This window comes from Oncorhynchus gorbuscha, linkage group LG14, assembly GCF_021184085.1.
Source record: "Oncorhynchus gorbuscha isolate QuinsamMale2020 ecotype Even-year linkage group LG14, OgorEven_v1.0, whole genome shotgun sequence".
NCBI classification, from domain to species: Eukaryota; Metazoa; Chordata; class Actinopteri; order Salmoniformes; family Salmonidae; genus Oncorhynchus; species Oncorhynchus gorbuscha.
This window is the reverse complement of record NC_060186.1, coordinates 13,911,082-13,932,549: the sequence shown is the minus strand read 5'-3', so window position 1 is coordinate 13,932,549 and position 21,468 is coordinate 13,911,082. Positions and strand designations below refer to the sequence as shown.

General features: G+C 44.3%; 1 protein-coding gene and 1 pseudogene across 1 annotated transcript; both read right to left on the bottom strand.

The window, feature by feature from the left end:
- The window catches only part of LOC123995893, an 18,358-nt pseudogene extending 15,872 nt beyond the window's left edge, over positions 1-2,486 (bottom strand).
- LOC123994486 (phenylalanine-4-hydroxylase-like) lies at positions 2,167-21,468 on the bottom strand. Its single transcript, XM_046297126.1, has 13 exons — positions 21,225-21,468; positions 19,774-19,890; positions 8,650-8,833; positions 7,324-7,412; positions 6,669-6,736; positions 5,987-6,183; positions 5,753-5,888; positions 5,402-5,471; positions 5,052-5,108; positions 4,849-4,944; positions 3,861-3,994; positions 3,599-3,714; positions 2,167-3,164 (listed from the first exon to the last, which is right to left on the bottom strand). Exons 1-13 carry the CDS (start codon positions 21,282-21,284, stop codon positions 3,121-3,123), a joined length of 1,368 nt encoding a protein of 455 aa, XP_046153082.1. The 5' UTR covers positions 21,285-21,468; the 3' UTR covers positions 2,167-3,120.

Sequence of the window (21,468 nt, the reverse complement as noted above, 5' to 3'; positions counted from 1 at the left end):
ACTGTTGAAAGCAATCTACATGAAAATAAAGAGGCACAATCAATCTACAAGGTGCGCACCGTCATTGACCAGGATTAGTCATTCGATGGAAAGTCGTGGGCATGCTGGATTTGTCTCTGTCCATGTTGATTCTATTCCTTGAAGCTGGGCATAGTGCTGCTATTGCTCTGTCCCTCAGGCAGAGATAGGCTGCTGGGCCTCACCTCTGAGGAAGGCAGAGACCTCTCGGAGCTGGGGGATACTGTCCTCTCAGTAGCCACACTCCCTCTCCAGCTGCTGCAGCCCACCCAGGAACTGTCTGCACACCAGGTTAGGGTAGATGGTCCTCAGGGTCCGGTACACCTCTCTCCTGTTAAATGACAGCAGCAGCAGAGTCACTAGAACACTGTCATTCCAACTCCACAGGTATATTGACTGTAGATTATTATCATTATGGAAGAAGTCTAGTATTACGGTATGATGTCCATCTCCAGTATACTATACATCAGCTGTTGTTCTCACCATGTGGCCACCTCCTCTTGTGTGTACTCCATTCTGGGTAATGGTTCCCCCCTTGTGGAACAGAGATGGATGAATCCATACATCAGTCATTCCTTTACGAATGCATTTCTACAATGGCATGCCTTTGGTCCAATGATGCAGTGCTGGCACCTAAGAGCGACTGACTACATGGGAATATCCTTTTTTGAAACCTGAAAATGATGGTATCAATTTACTATTTGTAATTCGCTGCAAGTTCAGCGATGAAGCAACTTATTTGTATTCTGGATCACTGAATCCCTGTAAAAGGAATCATAACATTTAGTTAGCCATGACATTTTTAGTTTGTTATCCTTTTTTGATAGTTGAGTATTATTGCTAACAATTCAATGAATTATACAAGTATTGCATCAATGCCATATAAATAGCAGCCTAGCTATATTGCTAAGTTAAACATATACACTACCTGGATGATCCTGGTCCATATCTGGGTCATATTTCGTTATCAACAGGTTGCATTTATCCAGATCTCTGATCTTTCTGGGGAACCAGGGAACTAAAACAAGGAAACGGGAAAATATGTCAGAGCATAATTATTTCACACAATTTAAATGATTAGTTGTTATTTTATTCTAAACGATAATAAATCAAATTAAAATCAGAAAAACGTTACAATTATTAGAAACGTATGATTATTGTTTCATTCAAATGTTATTATAACCCTTTTCCTATGGGGTGGTGCGTACGTCGTCGGCGACTCTCTTGAGTGAGTTGATGAAGATGTCTGTGTCCGAGATGAGCACTTCACACCTCACAAAGAACTCCAGATCATCACAGCCACTGTTCTTAGACTTCCTCCCTGGTCGGCTCTCAATATGCAGAAGCTTGGCTTCAAACGTCTGAATGCATGGTAAAGACATACATATCATATTTAAGCAAACACATTTATATTTGATCAACTTGTTTCGATGCGGTAGACCTGATTTTATTGAAGCTCCGTCTGCAACTCCTATCTAACGATGAACATGTTTTCATTACCTCAAAGACTTTGCCAGTTTTAAAGAATCCTGCATTCTTCTCGTGGCTGAGTGCGAAAAGAATGTTCAGTGTCACGGTTCCTTCCTTTTCCTCAAACACAACGTTTTCACCGCCCCGCGATGGGTCAGGGGACTATGAACAGCTGGCGCGCTCTTTCCGGGCATCTTCGATCAGACTTCGCTTTCTGCCGACGAAACGGAATGTTTTGCACCAAACTCTCCGTCTTCGTTGAACTTCTGGCGATTTGTCGTAGACTGTCTTAAAAATAATATTGCAGAGTTGCTATGATTTGTTTGATCGAATAGTCTATATAGGCCTATTCCCGGATACTAAGACTCGCCGAGGCACAGCGGTTTTTGAATATGTGCCATCAGCAGAGAGACAGGTTTATATCCCAGTGCCACATAATGATTTATGGAAATGAGTTATGCAAATGCACACGTTTGAGTTTTAGGTGTTATGCGTCATAACAGCCAATCACCTTTTAATGGAATAAAAAATAGCCGATGAAAGCACGTATACGCCTAATATATTGAGAAATCAAATGTTTTGTAGCCTACAAAATAAGATTATGAATATTGAGTTTTACCTACATTTATCCTAGGCTATATATTTGTATTTCCATTGATTTGTAACAGATGCAACAGGTCATTGTGCAAAACATTTATTTTCCCCTGACTTGGGATGCTCTCCAAGGTGCTGAAACGCACTTTGACAGACTAACACAAAATGTGTTCTCACAACCAATTACAGCCTAATTATAATAAAACATATATAATAATAACAATCATTATTTTGAGAATTGATCTGAAAGAACCTTTTTTAGCACACATTTATTTGGCAAGTTAATAATAACACATTTTCATGCATATTATACAAACAAATGTGACAGTAAAGAATGGAAAAACAGTCAATCATTTGGATGAATCAGAATTCAGGATATAATCAAACACATTCTCTAATAACATGCTGGACATACACATTGTATTTCGTTATTGTGTTATATAGGCCTAGCTATTTATAGCATAATGCAAAGATTTATGTTTGCCATTTGCCATTTAACCACTATAGATAGAATACTTAAGTACGAATTAGATCATCGTCAAAGCCTGAGCTAATAGTCCTGGAACCGCACTATTCCAATGTAATCCGTCTCAGCTGGTTACAGAAAGTTACATCGGTTAACCTATCAACACAGTAATGGCGGTGTTGGAATTATAGAACATACTGAAAATGTATGATAAAATAATACTTATTTTAAAGTTAATACTTGTTTTATGTAACTTCGTATTTTCAATGATTGACTAATTTTCCGATGTGCCATTTTCATTGGCTAGTAGTATGCCTCTCTGTGTGATTCATTGAGAGAGTGCTACTCTAATAATGACTACTCCAATTAAAATGTTCTACTTAAAATGACTAGCGTCTGGGTTGCAGTATGTATTTATGAATAATTTATTTAAAGATGAAGCAGAATGCAGTAGATTTTATAATGGACAAGCACACAGATTATAAGTGGAAAGAGTATAATAGAAATCTACAAGATTAATGAAATACATTGAGATTCTATCATTGCGCACATCAGTATTGAAGTTGGTCTCCTTACTCCATCTTCCGCAGGGCATTGCACAAGATCCCAATTTCCCCTAAAAACAAAAGCAACATGATCAAATTAGGTAGTTCATGACTAGAAGATTAAGAAACATTCAATTCCAGTAGTAGTTGGACATCCATACAGATATGGTCTTTAATTCAATTAAACTATGTTTTCAATCTGTAAAGGGCAAGACAAAAATAAATCCTAGTGTGGTCTTCTGTAGCTCAGTTGGTACAGCATGGTGCTTGCAATGCCAGAGTACTCGGTTTAATTCCCAGGACCACCCGTATGTCAAATGTATGACTGTAAGCCGCTTTGGATAAAAGTCTATGCTAAATAGCATATATTACATACAGTATATATACATTACAATTGGTAGAAAAGCTAATTTGAATCCATTTCTAATAGTACTTGATGTTTGTATTTGCATAAGGGGTTATTGAGAAGTTAGTTTTATGAGGACTCCATAGAAATGTCACACACCACTGATGTTGTCAGCCAGGTTTCTCAGCTGCTGGGTGTTATCCAAGACTTCAATGCTTTGGGTGTACGCATTGTAGCGCACTGAGAAAGGCCTGGGGATGGTGTCGGCAAATTTCCTGTATAAAGAGTCATAACATAGGACTTTCAATTGAAAATGTAAACGTATATATTACGATATAAAGATCCAGAGATTTCCGAAGCAATTACAGTGAATTAATATGACATAATAAGCGTTTAATATTGTACAGCTGTTAAATATTACCTGACTCTCTCTTTAGCGTCGTCAAAGCTCTCTGCAACAAAGTAAATGGGCTGGAACTCAGTGATTGGGTACTTCTGGAGGCTGGTCTTTGCAGGGTCAAATGGTTGAATCTTGGGCTTGTCTGTCAAACAGTACTGTAAAACCAATTCAAAACAGTCAAATGTTATTCCAGAGTTGACAATCCCCACTTATGGGAGATGTACCACTGTCATGAATCAATCTACAATGAGCAGAATCCAAGTCCTCTCTTGGTGTTTTGAGGTCACGGACCACAAGCAGTGTGCAATTTCTCAATGATATTCTGTGCCCCGTGAGCCTCGGTAGCAGTAAACAGGAAGTGCAGTGTGAATGGCGTCCTGCTGTGATATGTCTCAGCTAACTGCTCATCCTCTGATGACAACGTCTGATGTAACTGGTGACTTAAGATATGAATTCTGTCTCTGCCCCCTACTTCTCCAGTGAACCACTAACCCACTCCTCACCAGTTTCCCCCAGTGACACATTTAGCCTGAGCCCTGGGTGGACCACTAACAAACTGATTGACAGCTGTCTCGCATTAGTGGAAACCAAGATTGGTATCAGGGCAGGTCTGACGGTTTTGACGAGTAGAAGTTACTTTTCGTAGCAGGTTAGGAGAATTTACCTGTCAGGTTTGGAAAATTAGGTTAAGATTAGGGTTAGTTAAAATGCTAAAACTGTCCCCGACGTGACTCTAACATATCTAGCTAAAACCAGGACTGCCCTGAGAACAGTCTTTGTTTCCACTAATGCGATGCTGCTCTCTGGCAGCCCACTGGGCTACATCATATGGATATGTCTATATTAGAACTGCAGGAAGGAGGCCTGCGCACGTGGGCATTAAACAGGTCATGAAAGACACCCTCGTAAAAATAGCCACTATGCTAAATGAATTGTTCCACTGTGGCTGCTTCTAGCATCCATTTATCATTGTAAGTCGCTTTGGAAGCTGTAAATGTAATGTAAATACCTGCAGCTCTCCAAATGATGAGAGTAGCCCGGCTCCATAGGCCTTGATCTCAGAGCCCTGCTTGCAGAGGCCAAACTCCACTGTGAACCAATAGACCTGTGGACAGACACACAAGGGCTCGTCACATATTCAAAATGGTTTTGTATTCCCCTGGTATCAGGAGTCGGCTGTAGTTGATGTTGTGAGACGTCTGACATACTTACAGTAGCAAGCCTCTCAATGTACTCGTCGGGGGCACCCAGGGAAGCCAGACCGATTTCCTGTTCAGAACAGCGTCAAATAAATCATGCTATTGTCTATATTTGCATCAGGGTATTGTGCCGTAACACAGATGAAAGCGTTCTACAGGAGCAAAACCAATATTAGAGAAAGACTGGCATATTCAGTATAGTTGCACGGCATTCTCCTCAATCCTCCACATAATGACTAGCATGACTGTGTTTGAAGCTGATCTTTAAAATGGTGCCCTTTTTCACGCCAACAATGGATAGTTCTCTTAAGTTATGATACCAGCAGTGGATAAAGAACGTTCATCTCCTCCTGTGTTCTTTACCTGTGAGAATTGGGCAAAGGTGGGGTCAGCAAACAGAGGAACATGGCCCAGGAGTTCATGGCAGATATCCCTGTGGAGAGATGTAAGTCAATGACTGTAGAACATATTCAACTATGTACAACTGGTCCCAAGGTGGGATGTGACACATCTATAAAGGCATGGACACACCGGTGGCATTTGGCGGCCGAAAGTACTTAACAGGGCTGTTGCAGGCTGTAATTTGCAAACTGAGTACAAACCGATTCTATGTGTAGGAAATGACTGAAATCGGACGGTCTCTAAAACATACCATGGCGAACGAGCGAGTAATTTATGTTTTTTTCTCCTTAAAATGATGACGGTGACACTCACGGCTCAGGTGTGTACATGGGCTTGGATTGGTGACGAATGTACTGTGTAGAGTGGAAGACTCGGAAGGCCAGACCAGCCAGGAAATCCCGAGAGGAGAGCAGGCCAGCCACGGGGCGCAGCCGAAAACCTGTGCACGCTAAAACAGAGAGGAGGGGAGGGTACCATGTCAGTATATGTAGGACGCTGATAGAAGCAGAGGAAGTGGGGCACTTAGGCACGATCGGTTGTCTTTACACTGCAGGTAGCGTGAGATGTCCTCCAGCTGGGGGATGTTGTCCTGCCTGTAGCCGCAGTACTGCTCCAGCAGGGGGAACACACGGTTGTGCTCGCGGCAGGCGTGCGTGGGGTACAAAGTCTTCAGCTCATTGAACACTGTGCTCCATGTGGCCTTCTCCTCCGCTGTGTACTCCACCTTGGGAATGACCTGGCCACTGAAACAGAGAAACACACGGTTGTTAACACACACCTGTGTACAATATGTTCTTATATACACAGACACACACAGTCCCTATTTGTTGGGAGGACTAGGAGGATTTGGAGGGAGGACTAGGAGGATAGATGGGTGGGGGGTGGGGGGATCAGTTAGTGGATTCACTTCATTATTCTGCCAAGGTATCACTGCTATGTAAATCTGAGCGTCCTGTGAGGGCGTTTTCATTGGGGCTGGCGCTCTCTGTAGTTCCTGGGAATAATGAAGTCTCAATTATGCGAACAAAGCTAGAGGCTTCAAATCCACCACTGTCCCCTCTGTAATTTGTCCCCTTTTGTTTGTGGTCATTTTCAGTAAAAGGCAAAGCGGGGAATGAAATGAGGCTGGAGGAGAGAGCCATAGATCACTTCTAGTAGGTTCTAGAAGCTCTCCACCTCTGCTGTTGTATAAAAGAGAAAAAATGTTCCTTTCTGGATTGATAGTTACTGTCTGTAGTTGTAGGCAATGTCGGCAAACTCCTTCCTCCTGGTTCTGTACACTGGGTCTGTGAAGCCCTGGAGTGGAAGACAGAAGTAATCAGTGTTAGATCTTATTTATGATCACTGCCTGGCCCTGTATATAGTGTGTAAATCCTCAGCTAGGACTACTTGGACTCTTTGACAGCATCATACTCTCCCACTCTGCTGAGAGCCCTGGCTGGAAACACATATTCAAATGAGGCCTTTGTAGAATGTATGCTGCTCATGAGGAATACATTTCACTTTATAGGCATGGCAAAAGGGAGCAATTACCTATAATTATAGGGCCTCAATTAAAGCAATGACATCAATTTGGGGCCCTAGAGAGTTTCCATTAGAATAGATAACAGAGTGGGGACTGTCGTCACGATTTGAATCTTTCATAAAACACACGTGTGGGTGCACATGTATACACACACGTACCTATGCATGTACATACACCCACATAAATCCAATTAAATTGTAATCGTCACATGCTTCATATAACAACAGGTGTGGACTAACAGTGAAATGTTAACTTACGGGCCCTTCCCAACAATGCAGACACACATACAATACAAAGCAGACACCCAGTACACAGTGTGTAGGATGTAAACAGACAGTAATAAATGGTTGATCCTTACAGGGTGATCAGAATCCAGCTCAGATCCGTAGCTCAGAATCTGGTTGGCAAAGCGATCCAAGTCCTGGATGTCATTGGGGAACCATGGAACTGTGGGACGGGGGAATCTCCTCATTACCCAGTTCAGGTGAATATGACAAATAGATATATGCATGGCCAAAACAGACCAGAGTAAAATCAGTCAAAACAATGGTGCACAACTTCTTGAGATGTAGAAAACTACAATTTAGTGTTATTTACAATTGTCTGTTGTATATCTGCCTTGTGTTCAATGTCCAATTCCAAAATGTAAATTGATTGAAACAAGTGGAGCCCAAATGAATATTGATGTGGATGGCTTTGTGGGGGATTAGCCTGCAGGGTGCCTTTCGTATTGTGATAGAACACTATCCAGTAACCATGTTGACAGTGAACAGAGCACCAGAGGAGGTCACCCATTGGCTCATTTATGACAGTTAGAAGTAATGGACATCAACCATTAATCTAAATCGAGGCCGTGTGGTCCAGCCTGAGGCTAGGGGAACAATGGGATCCCACCAGACTCCTCTCAAAACAGCCTGTCTCCATCTCAGACCATAAATATCTCTAATATCCCCCAATGACACATTAACCTGTCGCCCTGTCCAGTAGACCATAGGGCTAGACAGAGGGGGCTGAGTACAAGGGCTGCTGGCTTGGTGGTGGCCCTGTCTATCTCCGCCTGTCTGTCTGTCCGGGATGAGCGATGGCCCTGTTAGGGTTTCCCTCCTCTGGGTCTGTGATAGAGACAGTCTGTTCTGTGACAGTCGGTGACACTGGGCTCCTCTGTTTGCAGCCAGGCCAGTTGGTACCCAGTAACTAAACTAATGTCATTGTGGAAACAACTAATAAAGGAGGCTGGATGTGAGGGACAGGCCATCCGTCTCCGCGGCGACGCTCATGGCCTCATTAGACAGTCTGGCTGGTGGCCTGCTGAAGCGCCACCCAAAGTTCAGATCATATGACACACACACACAGGCTTTGTCTACTTCCCCCTTCTCCCACCTAGACACAAATATATCATCACATAATTATTGTTAAGTACACTTAAAATAATTATTTAATAGTCATGATTTTAATCAGTCATGGTTTTAATACTTTCAGTCATGGAATAATAATTTATATGCATATCTAGATTGATTATTAATTGATAATATACTTATATTTACACACACACACACCAGGATTAGGGTGAATTCCATTTCAACTCTAGTCAATTCAAAGAGTAATTCTGTATTCCAATTCCAAATTTTCCTAATTAAAACGTGTTGACGAGGATTGGAATTAACTCCAACGCTGATACACACACCTGTGTCCTTCTGTTTGTTGCGTGAGAGCTCGTGCACGTGGCCACTGATCTCGGTGCGCAGGCCGTCGATGACCTCGTCCAGGGACTTGGAGTAGCTGGTGTCCACGCTGATGAAGAACTCAAACTCCTGGTTGTTCAGTCGTGACGGGCGAGACTCGATGTGCATCAGGTTGATGCCCTTCTCCTGTTGAGTCAGAGACAGAGGAGAAGCCATGTAGCTCTGTAAATCTTAAATCCTGTGTGACAGCTGGGTGGTTCAATCCTGCTATTAGTTGTAGTACATCACTTTATTTATTTTGTTTTTGTGTTTTTGTATCTTCAACCTTAAAAGCATTATTGGGTTACTGAAATATTATTGGCAATAAAAGTTAGGTTACATTTTTGAAAAACTACTTTATAAACCTGTGATTCAACTCATGACTATCCAAGCACTGGAAATACTGTAAGTGGACTTAGAATACCGCTAGAGGGCGCCAAGTGCACATCCAAACGGTGGTCATTTGACAAGCTTTGTGGAGTCGACCATGCCCTTAGGACAGTACAGCACAGCACAGCACAAAACAATCATCCAGCTAATGCACTGTGGGCTGGATGTTATAGAACCGACTAGAGCCAGGACGTGGGCTGTGGTATCATTGAAAGGGCTTGCACAACAACATGCAGCATTTTTATCAATGCCGTCACATCTTTGGACTCATTCGGTCTACTTTTTGCATTTCTATAAAATTGCCACTTAACACCAGAGAATATTTTCCAGATTATGTTCATTTTGGATGGGATTCGATGTGTGCATATACATATCTATGCATTTCAATATCAACTGTACATCTCAATATCAATTGTAGTTTTTGGCCCATCCGGAGAAACATGCAAATCTATAATGGTTAATTATTTAAAACATTTGGTTTGGTTTTGTAACTGTGGGGAGTAGAGTGGGAGTAGAACCATCTCTGACTGCCATAGGCCCAGTAGAGAGGCGGGGTCAGGTGGCACACAGTCCCATTCCCCCTCACTCTCCTCTCTCTTCCCGCCTCACTCTCGTCCCTCGCCCCCGGCCCCCCGCCCTCCCCCTCCCCCTCTCTCCATCTCCATCTGGATCCCATTCTCCAGACTTGGGCTCTATGGAAACCATATGGATCTGCTGTTGTTTCAACATACAACAGCACTTAGTTACATAACAACGCCCCCCATGGCTGGCCTAGCATCGCTCTGCATACTTTACATCTGATGTGCCGTTATTGACTCCTTGTGGTGTCAGTGAGTTTGTTTGCCCTGTTTGTTAGGTCTCTGTCTGTGTGTTTTAGTTTAGGCAGTTAGTTTAGTGTTTCCTTTGTTGTTGACAGGAGATCAGTACTGCAGTGTTATTCTAGTATTCATCTTTATTTTTATTTTAGATTTTTTTAAATAAATGTTTAAAACATACAATATACTTGCAGTGAAACCGCTCAACAACTACATCACATTAGTTATCTAACAGACCCCCATCCAGAGCGACACACAGAAGCAACCAGGGTCAACGCCCTGCTCAAGGGCACGTTGACAGATCTCCCACAAGGTCAAAAAACGGGTTCCTGAACCAGCGACCCAACAGCTACCGGCCCAAGCTCCCGACTGCCAGCCCTCCAAGATCCCCCCCAATCCCCAGTTCCCCAAGACCTGCCCCTCAACCATCCGAGCCCCCCCCCCCTCAAAATAGATAAATAAATAACGAAAATCCATTTCCCACCCCCAAGAACCCCCTAATATTAATCTTACAGGGAGCCTGACCAGGCTTATCTAGGGCAAAATATGCCCCCCCAGTTTATATGGACCCAGGGCCTATATGGGCCATTTGGATAGATTTGTGTACTTCCTAGGGATGTCCCTATGCTCATGGTGACTTTTGAAGTGGAATGAATGTCTACCACAAGGCCTTGCGTGAGTGACATTAACCCTACCCATGCCCTGGCTGGGCTAAGGCCTTGGTCCGGTCATAACAAGCTCACTGATGCTAGGAATTGACTCCTGACATGACATCCAACCCACATCACATGGGCTGGCGTTTCAGAGTGATAAAAAGGGAGTTACTGTAGCTGGGGACTGGAACTGCATAGGAGGACTTCTTGACTCCAAATGAATCCTGTAAATGTACATGGGTATGAATGATGCTGGTTATACAACTGGTGATGTGGATTTATGGAGCCAATGTAAACGTTTCCTTTGCATTCAGTCCGTCCTACTTGAGCTGTCATTTTCAGGTTCTCACATTCAAATGATCATGGTTTCTACTTGGATGCCTTCGATGTTTCACTCTGCACACATGAATAAAGCCATGTCTTCCCACTGATGACTGAGAGGTGCCCTACAGGGGGGTGCCAACTGGTGTTGCTGAGTACAGTGGAGTCTGGTCAGTCCTGGGGAGAGGGAGGGCCATGTTGATGGTTTTAAGGGTAACGTGGCCTGTTTTTATAGAAAAGGAGGGTGTGGATGCTGGGATGTGATTGGACTAAAACTGGGTCTGATGGTGGGGAGGTTTGGGGTTTTACAGGGAGATGGGGGTGGAGTAGGGGGTGGATCTGGGGAATGAGAGCTCATAGGTCCAGAGGAGCTTCTCATGTTTACAACTGCATTTGGAGTAAAGCACGTGGAGGATACTTATTGATCTCACACATCTCCACAAACACGCATTAAGAGTTTTTGTTTTACTTTGTGTTTTACTCCATTTAACAAAAAAAACGTCTGTAGTGGAGAGTGGGGTAAGTTGAGCCATTATTTACATTCAGCATCACTACATCAAGGGAAATATAGTATTCTTTCTAACAAAGATATCTACATATTTCAGGATGGTGTGTATCCCTGGAAATAATCAGAATTCATACCAGTTTTGAAAACATAGCTTGCCCCCCATAAAAGCGGTCTCTTGGCACAATTTACCCCATGTAAATTGAGAATTGGGACAGGGGAGGGTTGAGAATTGGGACAGGGGAGGTTGAGAATAGGGACAGGGTAGGTTGAGAATAGGGACAGGGTAGGTTGAGAATAGGGACAGGGTAGGTTGAGAATAGGGACAGGGTAGGTTGAGAATAGGGACAGGGTAGATAGAGAATAGGGACAGGGTAGGTTGAGAATGGGGACAGGGTAGGTTGAGAATAGGGACAGGGTAGGTTGAGGTTGAGAATAGGGACAGGGTAGGTTGAGAATAGGGACAGGGTAGGTTGAGAATAGGGACAGGGTAATTTGAACATCTTGGCCATGTTCTGTTATAATCTCCACCCGGCACAGCCAGAAGAGGACTGGCCACCCCACATAGCCTGGTTCCTCTCTAGGTTTCTTCCTAGGTTTTGGCCTTTCTAGGGAGTTTTTCCTAGCCACCGTGCTTCTACACCTGCATTGCTTGCTGTTTGGGGTTTAAGGCTGGGTTTCTGTACAGCACTTTGAGATATCAGTTGATGTACGAAGGGCTATATAAATACATTTGATTTGATATAATTTGAGAATAGGAACATGGTAAGTTGAGTGACAGTGTCCTGTGACAACGGGTGATGGGGATGGAAGGTCAATGTTGAATTCATGGAATGGGGATGTGGTATATTGTGTATTTAACTGTATGCCTACATTCAGATATAGATCTCTCTGTTCAATATCACTAACCCTTCCATTTCTTGACCAGTTGTCTGGGACAGAGATGTTGTTTCCATGTACCAATTTGTGGGCAAGTTCTTTTGAGGCTACTAAGCCCATGAAACTGGTCTGCAAGCTCAGCCTCCATGTCATCAGATAAGACCTCGTGTTCCTCTGCTACTCTGTCATCGCCTCTCTTTCACAAAGGTACATGTTAGTTTTCTTTTCTTGTCAATGTACCTCTTCAGTGGAATTCAGTCTATTTTCTTCATCCATTTCTGCTGATTAAACGGACTTCTTCCCCACTCTCACTCTGTTGGCTGCTCTCTCAAGAACCTCAGGGGGGCTAGACCCCCTGATGCTTTACATTTGTATACACGGGACATGATGATGTCTGCTCTGTAACAATGCAAATGCAATATCTTGAGTTCATATGCATGACACATTGCAGGCATATTATGCATAACATGGACCAAAATGAATCATGGATGGAGTATGTATGGAGTATGTATGGAGTATGTATGGAGTATGTATGGAGTATGTATGGAGTATGTATGGAGTATGTATGGAGTATGTATGGAGTATGGTAACCATTGGCTCTTCTTACCCCATGTCCATTTTCTCAACTTACTCCAAGGCAAATATTTTGACTATATTAGCCAACATAGCTACAAGGAAGATCTTTCAAGTAAGGTTTAGAATGTCATATGTAGCTTATAGAGACCCCAACTGATGTATAAAACCATCTACTTTGGTTTAGATACAAGCATCATGAAACATAGTAACACATTAAATGAATGACTTTTGTTCTGTTTTTTTGGACCTAACTTACTTGCCACTTTTTCCATGTGGTTTGTTCCTTCACAGACTCCATGAAATGATGACCTCTTCCTAAATATGTGGTCAGATTATTCATTTTGACTCAACGTACCCCGCTCTCCCCTACAAGTGAGGCACAAGACCGTCCAATTCTGTTTCGACGACTAGGACATCAAACTTCGATAGCACTTCATCGTCGAAGGTTAAACAATGAATGTGTTGCCCAACAGTCCTGACTGCGTGCTACGAAGTACATAGTTACTTCAGTCAACACAACATTTTTTTTAAAGAATGTACCTTGGTACAGGGTCAACTGTTCCTGGTGGCAACAACACAACATGGTTAAATGAATGCAGAAGCCATAACTGGTGACCATATTGGGGTCTGATGGGTGTCTTCCAGTCTGTTTGGCTATTTCAAAAACAGAAACCTCAGCCTGCATCGTGGATCAAAGAGCGGCCTGGAACGATTGTGTCCACAGCTGCTCCCGTAGATATCTAAGATAAAGATGTCATCACACTAACAGTTACCATAGAGCCGTAAATCTACACTGGCGGGCTTACATCCCCTCAACTCTAAATTCAGTAACCTACATTAAGAACGTTGGCTACTGATACAGTACATTGGGCAACCAACACATTGGACAAAGACGTCAGATCAACACCCACATTTGGGTTAATATTTGATTGAGTTGTCAACAAACTCAAAATATTTCAAATAAACCAAACCTTGAACTCTGGTTGAAAGGTCTTGGGTTAAAATGATGCAAAAATGTTCAACATGTACAGTGGGGAAAAAAAGTATTTAGTCAGCCACCAATTGTGCAAGTTCTCCCACTTAAAAAGATGAGAGAGGCCTGTAAATTTCATCATAGGTACACTTCAACTATGACAGACAAAATTAGAAACAAATCCATAAAATCACATTGTAGGATTTTTAATGAATTTATTTGCAAATGATGGTGGAAAATAAGTATTTGGTCAATAACAAAAGTTTTTTCTCAATACTTTGTTATATACCCTTTGTTGGCAATGACAGAGGTTTTCACACACTGTTGCTGGTATTTTGGCCCATTCCCACATGCAGATCTCCTCAAGAGCAGTGATGTTTTGGGGCTGTTGCTGGGCTACACGGACTTTCAACTCCCTCCAAATAATTTCTATGGGGTTGAGATCTGGAGACTGGCTAGGCCACTCCAGGACCTTGAAATGCTTCTTACGAAGCCACTCCTTCGTTGCCCGGGCGGTGTGTTTGGGATCATTGTCATGCTGAAAGACCCAGCCACGTTTCATCTTCAATGCCCTTGCGGATGGAAGGAGGTTTTTACTCAAAATCTCACGATACATGGCCCCATTCATTCTTTCCTTTACGCAGATCATTCGTCCTGGTCCCTTTGCAGAAAAACAGCACCAAAGCAAGATGTTTCCACCCCCATGCTTCACAGTAGGTATGGTGTTCTTTGGATACAACTCAGCATTCTTTGTCCTCCAAACACGACGAGTTGAGTTTTTACCAAAAAGTTCTATTTTGGTTTCATCTGACCATATGACATTCTCCCAATCTTCTTCTGGATCATCCAAATGCTCTCTAGCAAACGTCAGACGGGCCTGGACATGTACTGGCTTAAGCAGGGGGACACTGCAGGATTTGAGTCCCTGGCGGCGTAGTGTGTTACTGATGGTAGGCTTTGTTACTTTGGTCCCAGCTCTCTGCAGGTCATTCACTAGGTCCACCCGTGTGGTTCTGGGATTTTTACTCACCGTACTTGTGATCATTTTGACCCCACGGGGTGAGGTCTTGCGTGGAGCCCCAGATCGAGGGAGATTATCAGTATGTCTTCCATTTCCTAATAATTGTTCCCACAGTTGATTTCTTCAAACCAAGCTGCTTACCTATTGCAGATTCAGTCTTCCCAGCCTGGTGCAGGTCTACAATTTTGTTTCTGGGGTCCTTTGACAGCTTTTTGGTCTTGGCCATAGTAGAGTTTGGAGTGTGACTGTTTGAGGTTGTGGACAGGTGTCTTTTATACTGATAACAAGTTCAAACAGGTGCCATTAATACAGGTAATGAGTGAAGGACAGAGGAGCCTCTTAAATAAGAGTGAGAGCCAGAAATCTTGCTTGTTTGTAGGTGACCAAATACTTATTTTCCACCATAATTTGCAAATAAATTCATAAAAAATCCTACAATGTGATTTTCTGGATTTTTTTTCTCATTTTGTCTGTCGTAGTTGAAGTGTACCTATGATGAAAATTACAGGCCTCTCTCATATTTTTAGGTGGGAGAACTTGCACAATTGGTGGCTGACTAAATACTTTTTTGTCCCACTGTACGTGTTATGACAGCTATCCATAGGGATGCAATGGTATTATTTTGATTCTGAAATAATGTAGAAACAATGTTGAGTGACACTACTTTTTGCCCAGAGGTAGGGGGAACCTACTGCACCAACCTAAAGCCTGGGACCTTAATGATACATTATGTAAAAACCTTGGGGTAGTCCTCCAACTCCTTCACACCCTGCTGGAAACTCTCCACTAACATTTGGCTAGTTAAATGTTCATGTAAATTCTGCCCCAGGGAAATGTCCAGTATTCATACTTCATGGGGGTGCAGTAGTTACCATACAGTGCATTTACTGGTAGCATCCAATGGTGGAGCATTATTTTCCATGACCTTGGCCTCTGTTGCAGGAGCCTGCGTGGAGATTGAACAAGCTGGTCTATTTGTATGAGAGAGCCTGTTCCAATTGGACACAGAGCTGTACATATTAAAACACAGCAGGCCCTACGGTAGCATATACTCCTACTGGGGGGAACTATGTACTGTATTCAGCCAGACACGGGTCCTTCACTGGGGCAGGTACCCGGATGCAGGAGGATGGTCAGTGACCTCGAACATCTGGAGCTACCTGGAAACATGCTGTCTTAAGAAGCGCGTTTGGTTGCGTACCTTGTAAATTCTTACATGGGAAACGAGGGAAGGTCTGGCTAACTCAGTATGAAGCCCTGGCCTACATGGAGGGAGAGAAGGGAAACGAGGGAAGGTCTGGCTAACTCAGTGTGAAGCCCTGGCCTACATGGAGGGAGAGAAGGGAAACGAGGGAAGGTCTGGCTAACTCAGTGTGAAGCCCTGGCCTACATGGAGGGAGAGAAGGGAAACGAGGGAAGGTCTGGCTAACTCAGTGTGAAGCCCTGGCCGACATGGAGGGAGAGAAGGGAAACGAGGGAAGGTCTGGCTAACTCAGTGTGAAGCCCTGGCCTACATGGAGGGAGAGAAGGGAAACGAGGGAAGGTCTGGCTAACTCAGTGTGAAGCCCTGGCCTACATGGAGGGAGAGAAGGGAAACGAGGGAAGGTCTGGCTAACTCAGTGTGAAGCCCTGGCCTACATGGAGGGAGAGAAGGGAAACGAAGGAAGGTCTGGCTAACTCAGTGTGAAGCCCTGGCCTACATGGAGGGAGAGAAGGGAAACGAGGGAAGTCCTGGCTAACTCAGTGTGAAGCCCTGGCCTACATGGAGGGAGAGAAGGGGAACGAGGGAAGGTCTGGCTAATTCAGTGTGAAGCCCTGGCCTACATGGAGGGAGAGAAGGGAAACGAGGGAAGGTCTGGCTAACTCAGTGTGAAGCCCTGGCCTACATGGAGGGAGAGAAGGGAAACGAGGTAAGGTCTGGCTAACTCAGTGTGAAGCCCTGGCCTACATGGAGGGAGAGAAGGGAAACGAAGGAAGGTCTGGCTAACTCAGTGTGAAGCCCTGGCCTACATGGAGGGAGAGAAGGGAAACGAGGGAAGTCCTGGCTAACTCAGTGTGAAGCCCTGGCCTACATGGAGGGAGAGAAGGGGAACGAGGGAAGGTCTGGCTAACTCAGTGTGAAGCCCTGGCCTACATGGAGGGAGAGAAGGGAAACGAGGGAAGGTCTGGCTAACTCAGTGTGAAGCCCTGGCCTACATGGAGGGAGAGAAGGGAAACGAGGTAAGGTCTGGCTAACTCAGTGTGAAGCCCTGGCCTACATGGAGGGAGAGAAGGGAAATGAGGGAAGGTCTCTCTAACTCAGTGTGAAGCCCTGGCCTACATGGAGGGAGAGAAGGGAAACGAGGGAAGTCCTGGCTAACTCAGTGTGAAGCCCTGGCCTACATGGAGGGAGAGAAGGGAAACGAGGGAAGGTCTGGCTAACTCAGTGTGAAGCCCTGGCCTACATGGAGGGAGAGAAGGGAAACGAGGGAAGGTCTGGCTAACTCAGTGTGAAGCCCTGGCCTACATGGAGGGAGAGAAGGGAAACGAGGGAAGGTCTGGCTAACTCAGTGTGAAGCCCTGGCCTACATGGAGGGAGAGAAGGGAAACGAGGGAAGGTCTGGCTAACTCAGTGTGAAGCCCTGGCCGACATGGAGGGAGAGAAGGGAAACGAGGGAAGGTCTGGCTAACTCAGTGTGAAGCCCTGGCCTACATGGAGGGAGAGAAGGGAAACGAGGGAAGGTCTGGCTAACTCAGTGTGAAGCCCTGGCCTACATGGAGGGAGAGAAGGGAAACGAGGGAAGGTCTGGCTAACTCAGTGTGAAGCCCTGGCCTACATGGAGGGAGAGAAGGGAAACGAAGGAAGGTCTGGCTAACTCAGTGTGAAGCCCTGGCCTACATGGAGGGAGAGAAGGGAAACGAGGGAAGTCCTGGCTAACTCAGTGTGAAGCCCTGGCCTACATGGAGGGAGAGAAGGGGAAACGAGGGAAGGTCTGGCTAACTCAGTGTGAAGCCCTGGCCTACATGGAGGGAGAGAAGGGAAACGAGGAAGGTCTGGCTAACTCAGTGTGAAGCCCTGGCCTACATGGAGGGAGAGAAGGGAAAACGAGGTAAGGTCTGGCTAACTCAGTGTGAAGCCCTGGCCTACATGGAGGGAGAGAAGGGAAACGAGGAAGGTCTGGCTAACTCAGTGTGAAGCCCTGGCCTACATGGAGGGAGAGAAGGGAAACGGGGAAGGTCTGGCTAACTCAGTGTGAAGCCCTGGCCTACATGGAGGGAGAGAAGGGAAACTCTGGCTAACTCAGTGTGAAGCCCTGGCCTACATGGAGGGAGAGAAGGGAAACGAGGGAAGGTCTGGCTCTAACTCAGTGTGAAGCCCTGGCCTACATGGAGGGAGAGAAGGGAAACGAGGGAAGTCCTGGCTAACTCAGTGTGAAGCCCTGGCCTACATGGAGGGAGAGAAGGGAAACGAGGGAAGGTCTGGCTAACTCAGTGTGAAGCCCTGGCCTACATGGAGGGAGAGAAGGGAAACGAGGGAAGGTCTGGCTAACTCAGTGTGAAGCCCTGGCCTACATGGAGGGAGAGAAGGGAAACGAGGGAAGGTCTGGCTAACTCAGTGTGAAGCCCTGGCCTAACATGGAGGGCCTAGGAGGGAAGGGAAACGAGGTAAGGTCTGGCTAACTCAGTGTGAAGCCCTGGCCTACATGGAGGGAGAGAAATGAGGGAAGGTCTGGCTAAAGTGTGAAGCCCTGGCCTACATGGGGGAAGGTCTGGCTAACTCAGTGTGAAGCCCTGGCCTACATGGAGGGAGAGAAGGGAAACGAGGGAAGGTCTGGCTAACTCAGTGTGAAGCCCTGACTGTCTCTTTAAAGTGGTCCCTCGGACTGACAAATGGCAGCTAGTAAACTTCTGTCTGATCTTCTAGAGTCGCTCTGCTTTTTATGGGCGTGATCGTTACCTCCCTAAGGTTGCTAGCGATAAATGGTCCCGTGTAGCTCATTGGTAGAGATGACGCTTGCAACGTCAGGGTTGTGGGTTCGATTCCCGCAGGGGAACAATATTTTTTTTTCAATGTATTCCGTCGCTACTGTGAGATGCTCTGAATAAGAGTGTCTGCTAAATGACTATAATGTAAAAATAACTGTCCTCCTGAAGGAGTGACTAAGCAGTTTTCCTGGTCCAGAACACCGCTGTTGAGTTGACTCTCTGAAGATGCTGTACATCATTTGGATGAGTCTTTTTCCATCTGTTTTATTCATATTTGGCACGCATGGCATGAAATGGATGAAAACACCTGATCGTTTACTTTGTTTGCTTATAGCCTGTTGTTGTGTTCGTACTGTTCAATAGCCTCATTACCCACCTCTCCCTTTCTCACCTACAGCTTTCACAGCTATTTCAGCTAATACTGCTTTCAGCTTTCACAGCTATTTCAGCTAATACCGCTTTCAGCTTTCACAGCTATTTCAGCTAATACTGCTTTCAGCTTTAACAGATATTTCAGCTAATACTGCTTTCAGCTTTCACAGCTATTTCAGCTATTACCGCTTTCAGCTTTCACAGCTATTTCAGCTAATACTGCTTTCAGCTTTCACAGCTATTTCAGCTAATACTGCTTTCAGCTTTCACAGCTATTTCAGCTAATACCGCTTTCAGCTTTAACAGATATTTCAGCTAATACTGCTTTCAGCTTTCACAGCTATTTCAGCTATTACCGCTTTCAGCTTTCACAGCTATTTCAGCTAATACTGCTTTCAGCTTTCACAGCTTTTGCAGCTTTTCAGGTTTCTGGCACTCCTAACAGGCTTCTTATTTGTCCCTGACCAGTGACTCATTGGACAAACACATCAGAGCATTTCAGAATAAAGACTGAACATTACTTTGCATGTGTGTGACTACAGTACATTACTGCACATGTAAGATTGTTTGTTTGCACTGTGTACATTCATATTCACGGTTATGTTGAGTGGTTTACTTCAAACAGCCTGAGGGCTTTGGCCAGCGCCCCAACCTCCTCCTTCAGGGAGAAGAAGCAGGACAGCACCCCCGCCTTGGCGCTGGTCTCTTCCTCCAGGTACATGGAGCCTCTCCTCTGCAACAAGACAAGATTCACAGGGGTTGGGGGGGGGGGGGGTTGTTTATGAAGCTGAGTAGAGTGATTGACATGGCTATGCTCTCCAAAAGTGAACCCTTGGCATTACCTAAACTACACAGCTATTTCTCTCTCTTTATGCCCTCTCACTCTTTCACTCTCTCTCTTTATGCCCTCTCACTCTTTCACTCTCTCTCTTTATGCCCTCTCACTCTTTCACTCTCTCTCTCTCTTTATCCCCTCTCACTCTTTCACTCTCTCTCTTTATGCCCTCTCACCAAACTGCAAACGCATGTCGCCCACTCCCTAATGACTGAGCCTCCACAATCTGACCCACAAACCTGATAGCAACCCAGGTAGATCAAACAGTTGAACAGATATGCATTATATCATTAGGATTGTGTTAATTTATTCCATTGCATTTACTCCAATGTATCACTCACAATGAAAAATCATGTATCGTGCATGTGTTTGTGTGTGGGCTGTGGTTATAGAACCCAGGTTATTTTGCATATTCTAAAGAACTTACCTCTTGAAGCACAAAGCTTTCACACCTTTAACCTTTCCCCTCTGACCTTTTGTAGTAATGACCCCTGACACCGTCTCATCCAAATCGACTATTTATCTCTACTCAGCACCAATACCTCGATATCCACAATTCCCCGAACTTCACTGTTTATTGGGATTCTATCCATTTAGAATCTCCACAGTCCGTTATTGTGATGAATTTACAAACACTAAATGTTTTATCATTACTTCTCAAGCAAAAGCCGGTGTTAAACTGTGCACCCCTTTTCTAGATCAGATTTAAAAAGTCATTTAAAAAACATATTTATTACCGCAACCTGCATGGATTCATAGTCACTGACCTTTAACATTATTCACAATTACTAGACAACAGTCTAGTCTGTGTTGCCATTCTGTGGACTAGAACATTCCAGCCACGGTGAACAACATACAGTAGCTGGACAATGAACAACGCTCTAATAGCCGTTTCACAAAATGACACTGTGATTTTTTACAATAGCACGTTTTACAGGGGGTCTGTCTCATGCCAAGTATACCTGTTCCCTTCACTATCTCGTGACATGGACTTTAATGCACAATAATAATGATATGGCTATATTAAATAAATAGAATCATAAAACCATCAATTATCACCATCTAGTATTATAAGCCAAGGAGTTTATGAATGTATATTACTCATTCAACATTGTAACATAAATTGTCATCACCATTACATTATTAGTGAAAAACAACTTCATGAATGTATATTATTCATTAAACATTTAATATTATTGTTCACACTAGATTTGATGTTTAATATTGCTTACCTCTTTGCCATTGTCCGGTGTGGGATAGTCCCCATTAATTTTTTTGTATGCCTTGTCCATCCTCCAGTCTTCTCGTTGCGCAGGTATGACACTACCGATGCTGAATGTGTGTGTGTGCTTTGGTGGAATTTGTTTGAGCAACTCCAGTTGAACTTCAGCCGTTCATGTAGGCCCACGTGACACCACCCCCCGTTTTGGTTTGTATCCCTGTCACGCGAGGAACAGAGGCCTATGGAGCCATGAA

Coding starts and splice junctions, on each gene's coding strand:
- LOC123994486 (XM_046297126.1), bottom strand. CDS start 21,284: ATGGACAAGGCATACAAAAAAATTAATGGGGACTATCCCACACCGGAC. Junction 8,834..19,773: donor AAGCCCTCAGGCTGTTTGAA/GTAAACCACTCA, acceptor CTGACTCAACAG/GAGAAGGGCATCAACCTGAT. Junction 3,715..3,860: donor GACGCTAAAGAGAGAGTCAG/GTAATATTTAAC, acceptor CTCTTTATACAG/GAAATTTGCCGACACCATCC.